A 19,599-nucleotide genomic window follows, 5' to 3' on the forward strand; every position below is an offset into this window, starting at 1 on the left:
AAGAAGTGCGAATGAAAATATATATTAAACAAATCAGAAAGTAACATATTATGCGGGAAAAGTTATGATTAAGTCCATATTATATGCTCTAACGAAAATCTTCAGCACTAAACAAGCCTTTTGCTCTTTTTAAAATAGTGTCTTTGCTGGCATCGTACGGAATATCACGGTTGGGTATTTCCAATATGGCCGGTATGGCAACATTGTGGGAGTCTATAAGATGACGAATCATTTCGGCAACATTTTGTACGATTAAGATAATAGCAATATCATCTCGTCCTACAAATGTTCGAAACACATCTTCAACATCAATTAACGATGTGTTTTTATCAACAACAAAGAAATTAGGTCTTCGGTTTTTATCAACTTCCCCGGTTCCACTAAGCAGAAACCCGGTACATGTGTCTTCATCTCCTATTACCGCAATTAACTTCCCACGAGCAGCGGAAACAGCCATTCGCAAATCAACTAATATGAGCGCTGTAGATCTCACACAATGTTTGTACTGAGAAGTAACGTGTACAAACAAAGGCTTTGTTAGCTCCAAAAAGTGGTTTCATAAGTTTTAAACTTAATGAAAATGTGTTCATTAGTTCTTTTATTATTATTTTATGGAGAGTCAATTGAATCACCCTCAGGTTTCGGGTAGCAGAAATTACAAAGTATCAGTACTTTGAGATATGTCCCAAAATTGAAACGTATTTATGAATATTTTGATATTTCAGAAGAAACTAAATATTTATACTTAGGCGTTGATTTCTACTAAGGGATAATAGCCTGTACAGGATATTAGAAGGAATTCTGAGAGTAAATAATGATGATTGTCTCAGAATAAGGCTCCTACCCTACTTAAGATGTCATGGAACTAAAGTGGATTATTCGTACTTGATGGAGAAGAAGTTTTCCCGAGTTTTTGATCTGTATTTATCAACTTTGACCGTGGATACTTCGTCCCGAAGGTCATAATTATGTGAGTCTTCGGAGAGAACTATATTCCATGTGGAATAAGTAAGGTTTTTGAGGAGTTCGAAATAGAGAATGAAATCGAACCTAAGCTTTCTTTTCCAGAGGGGTTCTAGTCATAAGATATGGCATCTGGATCTGTAGTCAGTGAGTTGGTCGTTCTTAAGTATTTTGCGAGTGAAATCTCTTTGTATTCTTTGCACCTTAATTATATCGGATAGGCGTGGGCCGGAAAATAAGAAAGAGCAGTATTCGACGATGGGTCTTACACGGACTTTGTAAATAATGATTTTAGTTTCGTTTTTAAAGACATTGCGAAGAATGAAGCCAAGCAATCTCCGCATTTGAGATGAATTAGTTGAGATATGTTCTGAGAAGTTAAGACTGTCTGAGTAATGTACCCTTAGATCAGTTACTGATGTTAGTCTGGGCAGTTTGTTCTTGTCAAGTGCTAGTTTTATTCTGAGAGACGTGTCTCCAATACATAGTGTGATGTTTAAACAAATCAATGATTTCTTTGTATTGAGGACTGTTGTAATTTCGAATTCCAAATACAATACATTCGTTCTTGCTCATTTAATACTTCTTGATTAAATTGCGTTATTCCTGGGATTACTAGTTTATACTACAATTCAAATACTTCTGATCATCATATTGGCGTCGCGATTGAGCCTGTGATGGAACGGTTGGATATAAATTCAGGTTTTAATGCTTTTGAGGAGTACAAGGAGAGTTTCAAAATCTGGGCTATGACCAAGGAAGATGATGAAGATTTTAATATTGTAGCCCATTTCCTTACATTCATCGGAAAAGAAGCATACAGCCTTATAAAGACTTTAGCACTTCCAGACAAACCGATTTCACTCCCCTATGCAACTCTCAAGCAACTACTGTTGGATCATGTAAAGTATACAAATTCCGAATGCGGTAAGAAAGGAAAATCCGATAAAATGACTCGTCAGAACATCAGGAATTCCACTTCTTCAAATAGTCGTCGTAGTTCGATGCGTAATCAAAGTTATTCAGATAATACTTCATTGAGTTGTGAGACAGTCCATGATGATGAGCACGAGTTTAGTAAATGCATGTTCTGCGGCAAGTTTCACCCATGTAATTCATGTATATTTCGTAATTCCAAATGCTTTAAATGTGGTAAAACTGTACACATTCAGTCAGTTTGTAATACCATGGTCCATTTCGCTGAAAGTAATGCTAAGATGGATGCTTCTAATGATCAGTTATCTTTATCTAAAAATGTTATAACGTCATATAACAGTCCAGAGTTGAATGAAACCCAGAATCATTATGAGACAAAAATTTTTAGTCAACAATCTTATCGGATTTCTCATGCTATTGTGCCAGATATGGTTTGTCGTAATAATTCACATACTTCTGATGAAATTTCTTACAACTCTGAAAATAATATGTTGAATGAGTCGAATCGTGATGAAAAACCAGATTCAGTCTTGGATGCTGATTTTCCTAATGATCCATTATTCTCTAATGAAACTCTTAATGAATTCGAGGGAAATATTTCAGAAAAATCAAATTCTGATGTCACATAAAATGCTATTCATCGTCACAATGGATTTATCTCCAGTGATATTTTTAATGAATGTGACAAGTATGTTCCTAATGAGTCGAATTCTAGTCATATTTCTGATGTTATTGTATCAGATATTGCATATTCTCACGAACAATGTTTGTTGAGTAGAATCCCTAGTCAGTGGTATAATGAATCAGAGGGAATAGTAAGTTTACCTGAAGCAATCAGAGGACCAGTGTGCCCAGATGTAGAGTTTGCACAGTCAGAGAATCCAAATCAAGTCCAAGATTATCCTAATGAGTATGACGCAGGTAAATGTTTTCCATTCCATTGCTTCGCAGGTAAATCAAGTCTAGATTAATCACTTGCGTTAATTACATATATCAATGCATATCTATCTGTGTATTCTAATATGAATAACAAAAAGAATATGTATCATAATTTTTATTCAAGTCAAAGTCACATGGTGGAATACCTCAAATTATATATCAGTGTTTATCCCCGAATACTCACATGTAGTAAACGATGCGTGAGATTTGAGATAATGCAAATCGGTAACGTCATATTGGCTAAAACATTGCGACGTAAGGACCCAACATTATTTCGTGGGGGAGGGTATTGTTGAAAGTCTATGATGCGAATTCTAAATATTAATGGTTTCACTACACGATGATTGTATACAATTCCAGAACCCAGGTGATCTAGATAAAACAGAGCCTACATTCAATACACTGTCGAACAGACGTAAGATGAACTTAAGAAGAAAACATACGATCGATTACAGACATTTACACTCCAATTTGAGCTGTGGAAGATCTGATGTTTAAATAAATCAATGACTTCTTTGTATTGAGGACTGTTGTAATTTTGAATTCCAAATACATCACATTCGCTCCGGCTCATTTAATACTTCTTGATTAAATTGCGTTATTCCTGGGATTACTAGTTTATACTACAATTTCAAATACTTCTGATTATCATACATAGCCAACTCCATTTCTCTGTGCCGAGCTCTAACCTCCAGCGTTTGCACCAGTCGTTTACCATGTTGAGTTCATGATGGATTGTTTGCATATTACTAGGTACATAGCAAATGTCAGATTTACAGATGATTTTTAAGTCATCAGCGTAGAGGTAGGTCTTACCTGTAGTAAAGCACTCGCATATATTGTTGATGTAGATTATAAAGAGCAATGAACCCAAGGCACTACCCTGCAAAACACCAGTGGTTATTGGTCGAGATGTAGATGTTGTAGAGTTAATCTTGGTTATTTGATATCTGTTTGTGAGGAAAGACTTGATCCATTGCAATAGGGGGTTTGTAATTCCAATTGACCGAAGTCTGTTGGTTAGAAGATTATGAGGTGCTTTATCAAAGGCTTTCTTTATATAGAATTATAGTATAACCACTAGTTTTCTCTGGTCACGTATGCGAGTAACCTCGTTAAAGAAGTCTATCAGACATGTACTGCAGGACATTGTTCTAGTGAAGCCATTATGTGACGGGTCTATTAGATCTTCCTTAAGTAGGTGATCAGATAGTTGACTTTGTATCACTTTTTCCATTATGCGTGATATAACTGGAGTGATATTTATAGGTCTGTAGTTTTTGAAAAGGTTTCTCGGTCCTGATTTGTATTTGGGAAGAACACACGTTATCTTCCAGGCTTCGGGATATGTACCCGCCTCTAAAGATAGTGTGTATATTTTGAGTAATAACGTCTGTTTATCCGGTCCTGACATTTTATGGAGGATTGACGGAATGTCATCGGCACCAGAACTAGCATTCGGCTTAACGGTTTTGATGGCGGTGTGTATAATCTCAATATCAACGTTTGTGGTGCTAAGACAATGTTTGCTGATCCACTTTGTGTTAAGATCTGTGGCATGAGTTGTATTCCCGTTGTGGGAAAACCATTCACGTAACAGTTCGCATATGACGGTTTAGTCATAATACGTCACGCCATCGTGCGAAAATAAAACTCTTAAGTATTGGTGGAAAATTTTACAATGAATCGGGTCAAAAACATGTTTCAACTTCACCGGTGCGTGGTTTGTTTTGAAGGCATTTCAATCACATTAGATGTATGACTTCACACCATAAGGTACCTATACTCGTAGGTCTTTAACAACTTCAACACCTTTAGAGAGGCGTTACCCGAAATGTATGTATGGTGTGCCACATGTCTCAGATGGACTAAATTACACTTTGAAGGGTTGAAAAGAAGCCAGTTATTATCCGCCAAGCTTTGAAGTCGAGTTAGGTCTTTCTGAAGTGAGTGCTTATAATCCTGGTTCAGAACTTCTCTTCAATGTTCAACATCGTCAGTGCACATTAATAACTCAGACAATACATGCTGAAGATTATTTACACAAAATCAGACGGAGTATAGGTCATGGCTCTGAACTCTGAGTGACTTCAGCAGGACATTCTGTAACCTTATAAAAAGTAAACTTCATCTTTATCTTCAAAATTCGGTCATCCAAGGGTTAATTAGACTTTCTAGCACTATAATTTAGTTAGAATCCTAAAATGGAGACTTTGAACAGAGTCTACTTATCAGAATACTAGCTTGAAGTACAAAGTTGAATAATTACTGCTCTGAATGAAGATCTCAAATTTATTGGACTGGCTAGTAATGCGATAACTGCTGGTATCCAGAAACCCTACTGCCCCGAGACAAAAACACTCACTCAAACTACAAGATGTACAAATCCACAAGTAATTAACACACTGACTAGAATTAGTACACTCCTGTGGATAGACTGTCACAAACTGAACATAAAAGAATACCTTGAGTTGTACCGAAACAACAAGAAATCAATTAGTATATACAATCACATGGCAAAGATATTGGATATAAGAGGTGCTTAAATTAACTGTAGCGTCACATTGTGTGCGATGTCCTTTCAGAGGAGCTACTTTTAAAATGGACTTAGATGAGTGGATGTTTTGTGTCAAAACTTGTAAATACCTTCCAGAAAATGAACTCAGAAAATTATGCAGCTACGTTAGTGAGTTGCTGATTGAAGAGTGCAATGTACAGCCTGTTTCTTTCCCTGTTACTATATGTGGTGATATTCATGGACAGTTCTATGATCTTTTACAGTTATTTCGCAGAGGGGGCAAACTTCCTGACAGGAATTATATTTTCATGGGAGATTTTGTTGACCGTGGTTATTACAGCCTTGAAACTCTCACATTTCTTCTCGTTTTAAAAGCCAAGTATCCTGCACGAATAACATTATTGAGAGGAAACCATGAAAGTCGGCAAGTTACCCAGGTAAAATCTATGCTTCAACAGCCTTTTTGACCATGTTTCGTTAATATTCATCCCTTTTAATATGATCAGTCTATCCGCTTGACCAAGAAGTTTTGTATAAATGTAGGAGCAAGCTAAGCAATTTCGGTGAGACTATAATTTATGGACGACCTTTGAACGAATCTTAAGTAATCTTAAGAAATATTAACCAATCAGTAAACAGTCAGTATAGAGTAAAAATATATACAAAATCAAAGAATTAAAGTGGATACAATTTTTTTATATGGTCCAAAAACTATTCAGGGTTAGAATGATGAAGCACTTAAAGATCTATAACTGTTGATAAAGTGGCCCTATTACAGGGTGTGAGCGTATGTGTGATTATATCGGCCGAATGTTTTTCCTTCAAGGTCGAAAAACTAATGAGAACACTCAATCAACGTAGAACTTCGTACGTACGTACATCAGTTCTAGTTTCCATACCACATTAGCACAGATATGCAGTTGTCGATTCCAATCTCATAGTGATAGAGGTAGTAGAAGCATAAGCAGTAATCAGGAAGATTTGGGTTTGAAGATGTTATTCAATAAGTATGATTCAGTGAAATAAACTTGGAAAGAGAAAAAAGAAAAAAAAGACATGAAGAATTCAGAAGATTAGAATTTGGGAGAACACAAAGAGTGGATGCACATGCACCATTGCAAACGATTTTGAGCCATGTCATCCAAGGTTTCTAACTATCGGTTGTTATCATCTCGCGGATCCCAACCAGGTAGTCTACACCTACCAACATGGCTCAGTCCACTTGTCAGTGACTTTATGGATTTTGTCATGTTTTGGTCTGGCCGACCCTAGCTTTCTCCCAACTTACTCCTACACCATGAAACATCGCATGTCGGGGCAGTCGGTGGTTGGGCATACGTCATACGTGTCCCAGCCATTTCAACCGATGAAGTTTCGCTACTTCATCAATCGATTTGCCATCCTTACCTAGTACCCGTTTCCTAACAACTGTATTACTTACTCGGTGGTCCCGGGATTTGCGAGCAATACTTCGATTATTATTACTATTTATTATTGGTACACATAAATATTGGTACAAGGAAGCACCAAATAAATATGCGCCGCACAAATCTCATTTGATTTGTGTGAGGGCTGTGGTACTGCCCGGGTGCCCAAACCGAAGGGGCCACACCCCGAGCCTTTGACCTAAAGGTCTATTCCACAAGGCAGTAGATCATCTTAAGGAGATGCAATCCTATGGTAGCCGGTGACCAACGATTGGTTCATACGTCATTTGTTCCTTCAGGATACTGGAGCCCATGCGCACCATTGGTTTGGAATCAGGGTTTTCCAACTCCCCTAGGTGAACTTTCCGTGTCCACCAACCCGGTTAAAGCGCCGGACATTCGCTTTTCGTCCTCTCACTTTTGTGAACAACACCGCCACGAGAAGGCGGTGAGTAGGACTTCCCTGACAGAGGCTATATATTCGCGTGAGAGCATTTCGAGAGGGAGAGCTGACTCTCCCTACCCTCGGCCGTACCAGTGCATTTGGGGGCGCAATGCTTCGACGACACTTATGATCGAATAATAGTAACCTACGAATATCCTCTACTCTCACCGGCCATGTTTCACTGCCATAAAGTAGGACGAAACGAATTGCTGCACAGTAAACCCGTCCTTTGGTTGCTAGACGGATATCTCCCCTACGCCATAAATGACGCAGGTTGGCAAAAGCTAGACGAGCCTTCTGTATCCGTGCTGAGATTTCGTCACACACCAGACCACAAGGGCTGACGAAACTCCGGAGATAAGTGGAGCGGTGAACACGCTCAACTACTTCACTCCCTATCATTAGTTCAAGTGCCGATGCAACGCAATCCTGAAGTAACGTTCTGCACTTCGAGGTGGAGAATCGCATCCCGAACATGCCTGCATGGTTGCTCATTGTGGTCGGAAGACTGCATTTTGTCAGCATCTTCACCAAATAGAACTATGTCATCGGCGTATTCTAAGTCAACAAGTGAGTCTCTCGGTAAAATTTCGACTCCTGGAGATTTACATGATGAAAGTGTTATCTCTAAAAGCATGTCAACGACAAAGTTAACCAAGGATGGAGAGAGTAGATAGCTCTGACGAACACCACTTGAGGTGATCAATTCTGACGACAGTTCGCCATAAGCTCTAATTCGACCAGCTGTGTTCGAGTAGGAAGCCTTTATAAGGTTAATGTACTTATTTGGTACACTTTTCAGTGACAAACACTTCCACAGAACCTCACGATCAATGGAGTCAAATGCCGCTTTAAGGTTGAGAAATACTACGGTTTTGGGGCGTCTGAATGTATGTCTATGTTCTAGGACCTAACGTAGTGTCAATATTTGGTTTATACAGCCACGTCCAGGTCGAAAACCGGCCTGGTTTTCTCTAGTCTGCTCTTCACAAGCTTTGGTTAGGCTTCGAAGTATTATTGAAGCCAGTATTTCAGACAGTATATTAGTCAAATTGATTCTTCTGTGATTGTCACAAGAGGACTTTTGTCCTTTCTTATAGACTGGCACAATTAGTGATTAGGACCAGTCAGATGGAATTACGTCCAGTTCCCAGATTCTATCTAAGACCTCAGTCAATCTTGCTGCTAGTACTGGACCGCCATCCTTAAAAATCTCAGGGGTGAACCTGTCAGGGCCTGCTGCTCTCCATCGCTTCAGATTTCTTATAGCTTTTTCAACCTCGTAAAGAGTTAGAGGACTTACATCAACTTGCCATTCAGGTCAACTGGGGATCGTGGGTAACTGGAGTGTGGCTGAAGGCCAGTTGAACTGATCCCTAAAGTGTTCTGCCCATCAATCCAATCTCCTGGATTGAGAATGAATGATATGTTCATCTTTTTCCGAGATAGTTTCGCTGACAGTTGGGTTCCTAATACCGGTTTCTTTATTAAGTCTGAGCAGTTGTCTGCTGTTACCTATTGCCACTGCCTTTTCCATCTCTCTTGCTTTCACTACCCACTACTGTTCGCGATCATTGCGTAGGCTTCTTGTTAGCCTGCGCTTAAGCTGACTCCGCTCCTCGTTATGTTCACAGCCAGATGGGATGAGTTTTCGAGCATCTATCAGTGCGGTAGATGCTTCTGAGATACAGTATTTCTCCCTAACCTTATGGTTTAGTGTACTAGCACATATCACTGCTGTTTCCACAGCTTTTCGATGTCATTCAACGCTGCCTCGGGGTGAGCACAACTTACTTGGCTGCCTAACTGTTTTTCTAGTTGTTCCTGAAATATATTCTTAGCTTGGCTATCATTAAGTAGAACCCTCACAGGCTTCCTTGCAGCGTCTTTCCTACGTCCAGTAAGACGCAGACAGATACGTGCTCGCACTAGAGCATGATCTGAGTCTAAACATGTGCTCCAGAATGAGTGACAGTCTTCTATTGAGCCTCTCCATCGGTGGCTGATAGCGATGTGATCTAGTTGGGTCCAACGTTGGGACGAATCCGGTGATCGCCATGTTAAAAGATGTTTTTCCTTGTGCTTTAAGTTGGTATTTGCAAAAAACAGGCGGTTATCTGAGCATAGCTGCAACAGACGGTCGCCATTATCTATTCTTTGAGCCAGGGCACCATAAGATGCACCCAGGTGTCTTTCCCTTTCGCTTAGTTTACCTTTATGAGCATTAAAGTCACTAGCCACTATTACTACATCAGAGTGCCTAGCTTTTCAGAAAAGGTCGGAAAGCCTTTTGTAAAACTCATCTTTTAGATCTGAGCTGCAGTCAGTGGGAGAGTAGACAGAGACGACGAAGAAGCAAAGACGAGTGTCCCTATCTTTCCGAGTCCTTACTGTTCCGTTTAGTCGAACAGCGCACAGACGACTGTCTACTGGGATCCAGTCTAAAAGAGCTAGTTCTGCCCCAGGACTCAATGCTATACCTACGCCAGCGAGGCCACGGAGAGCAACATCAGGGCTTTCAGATATACGAAGTGTGAATCGAGTTGGTTGTTTATTTTGACATGGTGATGTCGAGTGGATGACGCTACTCGGATCTTGTATGCGCGTTTCGGAGATGCAGCACACATTGATGGTGCGGGATTCTAAAGTCCTAGCTAAGGAGACCTGTTGTCCTATTTGGCACAGTGTTCGGACGTTAAAAGCTCCTACATGTAGTTTGAAGCGTGGTGTGAGGCCGGTCGCTCACGGTTTTTTCGTGGGAGCTTTTTGACGTTAGCTCTGTTCTTCAAAGGGCCTTACCGCCGGAGATGGAAATCCGTGAGGTAGGGTGAGGCGTGACATTTTTAGGGTCGACCTTTTCTAACTCTTTCCTTTCTTGTGAGAAGGCAGCGTCGCTGCAGATGCTGGTTGTCCAAGGGAAACACCTTACTGCTGTCACACCCCTCCACAGTCAGCAGTACGACTTCGCCCTCAGACCTTGAGTTGCTGCTTTTAGTCATACCGTTCTCCAGTCGACCTGCCTGGCATGGTATAACCTACAGGAATATATGTTCCAGCTAATATAGCTCGGTTGGGTCATCACGATAGGCAAGCTCGACCACCACGTCAAGGTAGCAGCTACGGTCGGGAATGACCACTCGCTCGTTTACCGATGACACTTCCATTGAATCACCGGCAAGTGAAAGCCAACGCCTCGACGCAGTTAAGGCTTTTTCAAAAGACGCTCGAATAAGTTGAGAAACCCTCACCTCTTGGACTGGAACAGGTGACGCACTTTTGTCCTTCTCAAACTAAAACTGATTAGTGGAATAGTATTGTTGGTTGTTCTGTCTATAAATCCATTGCTATACTCTTAGCTTTCAGCCTGTGTAGTTCCTTTGTTTGTATTTGTTCCTAAGTATCTGAGTTTCCAGTTGTACGTTTATAATTTCCACGTTTGTTTACGTTGGATATACACTAATGAAATCATTTGTAATCGTAGTAATTTTAGCGACAGGTAAAAATCCGTGACGTATTTGTGAAAAAAATAGCCGCAAGATGATAGACAATAGAGCGCCAAAAATTGAGTCGTTACTTTTTATAAGAATTACTACTACGTATTTGCCTGATACTCTTGATGATCTCATAGAATAGTAACGTAGTTACTATTTCGAGTTACCACAAATAAAGCGTATTCACCTCTCACTCAGGGTCAAACCCCTCTTCACCTCCAAGTTGGGCGACTGGGCTGTATGATTATCCTCTTTCACGTAAAGTGTGTCTCATATCCAAGTAAGTACCTGGTGGATAAGTTAATTTGAAGCTGTACTTTTAGTATGAAAATTGAGACTATACTCATCACTATTAAATCATTCCTGCTCACCAAGAACACAGAGCCTTATCGATTCTAAATGATTGCTTGCTATTGATTCTTTACATTTGTTTCGATAGTAGTAATGAGAGCTGAGCTCATTATGTTAAAAACCGAGCACTGGAAAAATCTAAGCAAGTTTGTAGAGACGTTATCTAGCTCTTGAAAGATATGAGTATGAGATTAGGTAGTTCACTATTCGTTAGAGTTGTCCATAGCGATGTGACTGTGTACATTTGACTTCTGACGTTTTCAAAAACAATTAGTTTCTGGATAGAAAGTCATAGAAAAGTATTCCGGTGAGACTATAATTTGTGGACGACCCCGAGCGACGCTAAAGTGACCTTAAGAGTGTCCACCTAATGACTAGACCAAATGAAGATTATAAACCTTTGTGAGGTATTAGAATTATGATTTACAGTTGATGGTTAAGGTTAGGAATTAGATTTAGGGTCTTCATCACGAACTGACATAAGCTATTATACCAAGACGGTATTTTGCCAAATGGTTGGATGAATTTCGCACCAAAATCTAGGACGTGTTATCCTTTACCTGATTGGTTCTCCTATAAATCATGGTCTCGCCAGTATTTTCGTAGGTCTTTAATCATAAGAACTTGATTTTTTCGGTGTCTATCTCTTAATGTGAGAAATGAGTTGTGTTTTATCAATTCTTTATATTAAAACGTTGCGATTATTTAGCGCATACTATGGAACGAATCCCATCAACCCAACCTTTTATCCACAGGCTTAAGTCTTTTTAATTAATCACTGATAGGTAAATGTAGATAGAAATGATGTAAGAGTAGTAGTATCACAATCAAACTGAGACTGTCACAGTTTCGTGAGCCTGCAAGTGCTGATGATGTAATGAACTAGAACAACCAATTATATTTTGGTACGAAATTACAGAATTTCTTGGTAAAATTTGAGAACTATACATTGAATACTTCGTTTGCAAAATTCCATCATGTGTCCTTCACGTTATATATGATTCTTCCAAATCACAACTTTTTTCTATTTCTGTTTTCTCTTCAACCCGATCTTCTTAGCCTTCTACTGCCAGGGTTTCCACTTCCGATTGGTGTTACATACTACTTGTTTCTGTCGACATAAGTAGCACATACCACATACTACTGCCCAAATAAAGTAGTGAAAACTGAATTTCAATGAAATCCGACTCTGTGTGTCTTTAGATTAACATTTATGTTGTTAAAATATTTAATTATGATCCCAGGTATTACCTTATTAGCTGCCTTTTCGAATTCATGTTTTTGTTTAAGTGCTATGGCTTCTATGATGAATGTATCAATAAATATGGCAATGCAAATCCATGGCATTATTGTTGCAAAGTCTTCGATCTTCTTACTATAGCTGCATTGGTTGGGGAAAAAGTCCTTTGTGTTCATGGAGGTCTGTCACCTCAAATCAAAACACTCGATCAAATCCGGACAATCGACAGACATATGGAAATACCCCATGAAGGTCCCTTTTGTGACATTTTATGGTCAGATCCTGATGATGTAGCTCAGTGGGCTGTCAGTCCGCGTGGTGCAGGATACTTGTTTGGACCAAAAGTATGAATATTCGATTTCCTAGATATAAGTAAAAGTTTGCGTTTGGATGTGCTGGCACATATTTCCATCTGTTTTTTCTTCTAATTAATGCATAACTTTCTAAAGTGTAGCCCATAAGTGGAGTAATATTTATATCCACACTATTGCATTCATTATCAAGTCAACAACGTAGTTCTATCATTCAGATAGTTCCATACATAGTCTACACTTCCATACATCATTCAGTCCGACAGTCAGTAACTCCATAGCCTAATTCCACTTTTCGGCTTGCCCATTCTTGTTTTATTTCCCAACCTTATCATCAACTGATAATTCATTCCATAGTAAACAGTAACTTTTCATCCATAACACAACATTCGCATCTTAACCAGAAGAGGTTCAGGAACTCATCTCATTACATGCGAACTGTAATTCGAAATCATGTTTATCCTTATGAAAAACACACTTCCCCCCTAACGACATTATTAAGCAGCCTTAGCATTATTGTGTGGTTTGATCACTTTTTGATAGGTAGCTAAGTAACCCATCTATGCCATAAGTAGTATAAGTTGAAAAGTTCTAGGGAAACCCTATGTTTCGATAGCGATATTTTGTCGGCATTCAGACTATCAAGTGCATTGGTCTATACTCCATTAAGTCTTTTTCTGCACCTTGATTAAATGTTGGTGCAGATTAGCCTCGGAGTATCATTTTATATTACGGAGGTGCATAGATCATATCAAACGTAAATTTTCTCATTATCTTTATAATACTCTGACTATCATTTGCATTCTATTAGTTATTCATTACATCCCTAGATAGAAAACTATTCTGGACAGTTTGAGTCACTTTGACTGGTATATTTGTGACTATGTTAAACAGGATTGGTATTAGTTGCAATTTTTACCGTATATTACTCATCATAAAGAATACGGCTCAAGATCAAGTGTAGAAAGCTGTGTCGTAAATAAGTTACACTAAACTGCGGTTAATGATCCCCTGGCGACCATGAAATTTGCTTAGTTTGCTTTTATTTCCTTTTACTTACTTACTTACTTACGCCTGTTACCCCTCGTCGAGGAGCATAGGCCGCTCACCAGCATTCTCCATACAACTCTGTCCTGGGAAATCCTTTATAGTTGTTATTCATCCTTTTCATATCTGCTTCTATTTCCCGGCGTAGTGTGTTCTTTGGCCTTCCTCTTTTCGGCTTCCCTTCCGGATTCCAAGTTAGGGATTGAGTCGTGATGCACATTTGTGATTTCCTTAATGTATGCCCGATCCACTTCCAACGTCTTTTCCTAATTTCCTCTTCAGCTGGAAGCTGGTTTGTCCTCTCCCATAAAACACTGTTGCAGATATTATCCGGCCAATGGATGTTGAGTATTTTGCGTAAACAACTGTTTATAAGTACTTGTACCTTCTTGACGATGAATGTAGTAGTTCTACACGTTTCAGCTCCATACAGTAGGACTGTCTTGACGTTCGTCTTGAAGATTCTGACTTTGAAATTAGTTGACAGTTGTTTTGAGTTCCATATGTTCTTCAGTTGTAGAAATGCTGCCCTTGCCTCACCTTTACATCTGCATCCGATCCTCCTTGTTTATCAACGATGCTTCCCAGGTACGTGAATGTTTCCACCTCTTCCAGAGTTTCGCCATCAAGTGTGATTGGGTTGGTGTTCTCCTTGTTGTATTTGAGAATCTTGCTTTTTCTTTTGTGTATGTTGAGGCCTATTGATGCAGAGGCTGCTGCTACATTTGCTGTCTTCATCTGTATTTGTTCGTGTGTATGAGATAGGAGGGCTAGGTCATCTGTGAAGTCCGAATCGTCTAATTTATTCTGAGATGTCCATTGTATTCCGTGTTTCCCCTTAGATGTCAAGGTCTTCATAATCCAGTCAATCACCAGAAGAAAGAGGAAGGGAGAGAGTAGACAGCCTTGTCTGACTCCTTTCTTTGGTATCTTGATGAGATATCCTTCTTTCCAGTTCGTTGGCACTTGTTCCTCTTCCCAAATCTTCTTGAATAGAAGGTGAAGCATGTTTGCAGTTACTTTCATGTCTGACTTCAGTACTTCAGCTGGTATATTGTCATGTCCTGCCGCTCTCCCGCTCTTGATTTGTCTGATGGCCACCTTGAGTTCTTCGATTGTTGGTGGAGTGACATCTATAGGAAGGTCTGTGTGTGTTACTTCGATATCCTGTGTATTCGATGGGGCTGGTCTATTCAGAAATTCCTTGAAGTATTCTACCCATCGTTTCCTCTGTTCTTGAATCTCCGTGATTGTCTTTCCTTCTATGTCCTTGACTGGCCTCTCCGGTTTGCTTTAAAAATGTTACCTAATTTAAACTATCCATCTTCGCTTACAATGCTTGTGAATTATGGCTATTTCGAGGTAATACGTACAGTATGCACATTTGCCAATTAGAGACTGACCAGTTACAGTCCTAAACATCAATGGGAACTTTTAACCTCGTAATAGCATTGACACTACTGCAGGTTAAATTAGGATTTACCTGTTCAATTAACTGGTTGTCGTGTCTGATGTTTTGTAGTCGTTTACACTCATCTGTCAATGTCCTGAGTGTGACGTTTGGGTCTTGATCCAAACGAGTTAGAAGTCTGGTTCTAATCTCAGCATCTTGTGGTGACTGGAGAGCTTTGATGAATATAAGGCATTTAAATTGATCTTCTGTCAACGAGCGTAACTTGAACTTTTCACATTCTCTGTTGACGATGTCTGCTAGAACACCATATTCATCGGCTTCTCGATTCACCAAATTAAGACACTGGTAGCGAATACTAAACAATGAGGAAGATTCACCGAATATTTCTGACAGCTGAGATACTGTCTCCTCGAAACTGAGCTCTCGAGGTAACTTTGGTAATATATGATCAGCATAGCGTGCATGTTCATGACTTCCCAACTTGCGCATCAACAGTCGAGTCTTCCATGCGTCGTCTTGATTACAGAACTCTATTCTAAATGTGTCTTCCCAACGCTTGAACCACGTGAGAAATGTATTGCCACATTCGGGGTCATAATAGAATTCTGGGATGCTGCTGGCAACTGCATCACAAGAAGAAGTACTTGTAGTAGCATGTGAACTCGAGTAGTGTATGTTAAGCTGTTGCGTCAAAGTTTCTAACAGGCGCATTTGTGCGTCAAGTTGTGCTTGCTGTTGCTGTAGTATTCGGCTGAGCTGGTCATCTGATATAGGCATTTTGAATGAATTTATCCCATTCCCGTCGCCACTGTTATATTTGTATTTTTTGCTATATAAACGACCCAGCTATTCCTATTGCTTAGTATTCTTATACGATGACACTCGACAAGACCCCAAAATCAGAACACGTTGAACAGGAATGAAATTGTATTCAAAATAATAATAATAAGTGAACAGCAATCAGCAATCAATAGTTTAAATATCGTTCATATATTTATAGTATAAGCATAAGAAGCTTATCGATTTTTCTGCAATAATATGCCCGGGCTGATCGGTTTAAAATTAACCAATCAGCGCGCAGCAACACCATCATGCATAAAACATGCTTAATCCAATCTATATCCCACTAACAGTATCATATATTTGTCTCATATTCCCTTCACTTGCAGCTTTTTCCGCCGTCGTTGCTAGTACTCCCATGTATCTCTGCTTGTATGTTCTAATGCTTTTCTTCACTTCCTTGTTTGCTTCTGCGTAGTCTGCTTGTGCTTTGACTTTCTCTGCATGCGTCCCACTGTTGTTAATTGCTAGTTTCTTGTTCTTCCTTTCTTGAATCTTTTCCAGGGTTCCCATAGAGATCCATTCCTTATGATGATGCTTTTTGCAACCCAGCACCTCCTGAAACGTTAAAGTTAGTGCTTCTTTGATCCCTTTCCATTTGTCCTTCGTGTTCTTTCAGTAGATCCTGTAGAGCTTGGAACCTGTTGTTGAGAGTTATCTTGAATTCGTTGAGCTAGTCAGTATCTCGAAGGAAGGCTGTATTGAACCTTTGTAGTGCTGTTTATCCAGTTGTCCAGTGTTTCTTTAGCTGCAGTCTTATCTTGGCCACAACCAGGTGGTAATCTGAAGCTATATCAGCTCCTCTCCGGGTTCTCATATCTTCCATTGACCTTCGGAATTTTTTGTTGATACAAATATGATCTATCTTGTCCTCTGTGGTTTGGTCTGGTGAGATCCATGTAGCTTTGTGTATGCGCTTGTGTGGGAATATTGTGCCGCCTATAACCAATTTGTTGAATGCACATAGATTTGCAAATCTCTCCCCATTCTAATTTGTCTCTCCTAGTTCATGTCGTCCAATTATATCTTCATATCCTGTGTTGTCCACTCCGACTTTAGCATTTAGATCTCCCATCAGGATGGTGAGGTCCTTTCGTGAGCACTTCTCTATAATTGATTGCAGCCTTTCATAGAACTGATCTTTATCATCGTCGTTGCTATCATTGTTGGGTGTATAACATTGGATAACATTCATTTTGATTTCTTCCTTCTTTGTTTTGAATGATGTTTTGATTATCCTGGGTCCATGAGATTCCCATCCTACAAGTGCATTTCGTGCTTCTCTGGACAGCATTAGAGTAACTCCTTGAGTGTGTGGAGCATTTTCCCTTTCGTGACCGGAGTACAGCAGCGTCTCTCCCGTACTTAGCCTTTGTTATCCAGCTTGTATTCAATGGGTTTCGCTGATTCTGAGTACTGCCAAGTTGTATCTCCTCATTTCCATTGCTATTTGGCTGGTCTTCCCTGTCTCCCATATTGTTTATACGTTCCATGTACCTATAAAGAGTGTTGCTCTGGTTGTTAGAAGGTGCATCGGTCTCGTGACTTCCGAAAAATTTCGGCTTTCATCATAAGGCGTCGTAATTCTTCATTCGACTCCCAGGGCAGAGTTTAAATGGTTTGAATTATTTTTTCTGGTTAGCGTTTTTTTAACGAGTTAGTTCTTCTACGGGATGGGGTTGCTAACCCCATGCCTAACCCTCCTCCTTTACCCGGGCTTGGGACCGGCAGTAACTCTAGAAGAGCTACAGGCGGAGTTTTTATTTCCTTTTGTCAAACAATAATTAATTTTCGACCAACTTTCAAACCTGGGGTCCTGGAGTCTATTTTAGTTAAAGTGATTACTTTTCGGAAGTTGGCAGAAACATTTTTGTTATTTCCATCATGTGACAGTGATAGTTTGTTAAGATTAACCTGTGAAGGAATTTTTTTGTCATAACCCGACTAATACTTCAATTAGTCTAATTAATAGAGGCAACTTAGGTCTATATTAGCCTAGTGTATTAGTTGGATATTGGTTATTTCGTGAAGTCAGTAAGTTGGATTTGTTGCTTGCTCGCTACATATTTTAGTAAACAGGAAAAGTAATTTGTTTAGAGTATACTCATGAATTTCAGCACACTATTTGTTTTGTTACTGTGATGTTGGATTGATTTAAATCATTGTATATGAAAATCTGAACATGGTGAGTTTATTTTGTTACAAAATGATTGTATTTTTTCGCTAATAGTCTGTTTGCCTTATATTCAGAAGTATACATTTATATAAATCTTTCCAATGTTTACTACATTTTCCAAATGTTATAAAGTTTTTTAGAAATAGCACTAAATACTCACTATTGTTATCATCTTTGTGAATCACTTTCAGGTCACTCATGAATTTGTTGAGTTAAATGGTTTAGAGTCTATTTGTAGAGCTCATCAACTTGTCCATGAAGGTTACAAGTGTATGTTTGATGGACGGCTAATCACTATTTGGTCAGCTCCAAATTACTGTTATCGTTGCGGAAATATAGCAGCAATTTTGGAGTTTCAGAGTCCGACACAATTTGACGCCAAACTTTTCGAGGCTGTACCAGATGAAGAAAGAAGCAAACCTCCTTTGAGAATTACTCCTTACTTCTTGTGACATAATTTAATTCAAAACCTTAACTTCTTTTTCCAGCATATAATAACTTTTTTGTTAATTCCCATTAACATTACGGTCTTTAACTGCAGCTAAAAAACAATGTGTTGCAACGTAAAAATAGGCAATAAAGTTGTACAGATCTCTAAGATTTTCATACAAAAATTCATGTATTCTTTTTGTAAATTTTTCAAATCAATACATCATTGGAACTAAAGAGACTCAACCTTGTAAATCAGTTTAAACGTTTGATCATCAAAGATACATTATGTTTTTATTTAAATACGGACTCAGTACACCACATAAAATATAACAATATTATGAATATACAAATTTAAAAAATGAGCACATAATGAGGACAGTCAGAAAGAAAAGATAATCATAAAGTACAGTGGACAGGTTGTTATAGCGTTTTTCCAATGTTTTGCATTAAAGTTTGATAAGAATGGATACAGGTAATCCAAGAGAGACAGTAGTCCTGTGTTCATCTACCCTGTCAATTGCTGAACGCTTGGCTCATTTCAGTTTAGACTTGATTGACAATTAAGTCTCTAAACAAAGCATCGCTGAAGACCTCGGGAAGTCAGGGTTGACTGTAAATTTTGGTTTAATATGAACAAAACTAAAGGATAAAGCATTTTACATTTAAATAGCAAATGCTTTTTTCTCATTCTCTGCTTTTAGAAATCCAATCTGCAGATTCTAATTTATAACTACAACCAAGTTCTTGTCCAGTCTATTTGATGAAAGTCATCCTGATGTTAGCATTATCTATCTTTGGTTGCTTTTAGGTTATAAGTCGTTAAGGTCTTTGCAGGTGGTATGTAGTTTCGCCACTCACTTATTACTGTAGTAGAGGACATGACTAACGATCCCCATTCCAGATGAAAACGAATGAGAGAATTCTGATTTGGACTGCCACTTCAGGTTTTCATTTATTTGTATGGATTTTTCACCTTTCTATTTCACTTAAACAATTATTACACTCTTCGAATATTAACCCACATTCTTAGGTAACACTGAGCCATTCGCTGAAAAATATCGGTTGTTAT

At 39.0% G+C, this 19,599-nt stretch overlaps 2 protein-coding genes across 2 annotated transcripts; one reads left to right on the forward strand and one right to left on the reverse strand.

Moving 5' to 3' along the window:
- Nucleotides 1-88: 88 nt before the first annotated feature.
- On the reverse strand, nt 89-504 carry Smp_023160 (putative vacuolar ATP synthase subunit f; the record flags this gene model as incomplete). The annotated part of the gene is made up of 1 exon (XM_018795902.1): nt 89-504. Exon 1 carries the CDS (start codon nt 455-457, stop codon nt 89-91), a length of 369 nt encoding a protein of 122 aa, XP_018650168.1. The 5' UTR covers nt 458-504.
- Nucleotides 505-5,422: 4,918 nt separating this feature from the next.
- On the forward strand, nt 5,423-18,761 carry Smp_023150 (putative serine/threonine specific protein phosphatase). Its single transcript, XM_018795903.1, has 3 exons — nt 5,423-5,793; nt 12,361-12,654; nt 18,290-18,761. Exons 1-3 carry the CDS (start codon nt 5,440-5,442, stop codon nt 18,548-18,550), a joined length of 909 nt encoding a protein of 302 aa, XP_018650169.1. The 5' UTR covers nt 5,423-5,439; the 3' UTR covers nt 18,551-18,761.
- Nucleotides 18,762-19,599: the final 838 nt, after the last annotated feature.

The sequence above is a fragment of the Schistosoma mansoni genome, chromosome 2 (assembly GCF_000237925.1).
Source record: "Schistosoma mansoni strain Puerto Rico chromosome 2, complete genome".
Lineage (NCBI taxonomy): Eukaryota > Metazoa > Platyhelminthes > Trematoda > Strigeidida > Schistosomatidae > Schistosoma > Schistosoma mansoni.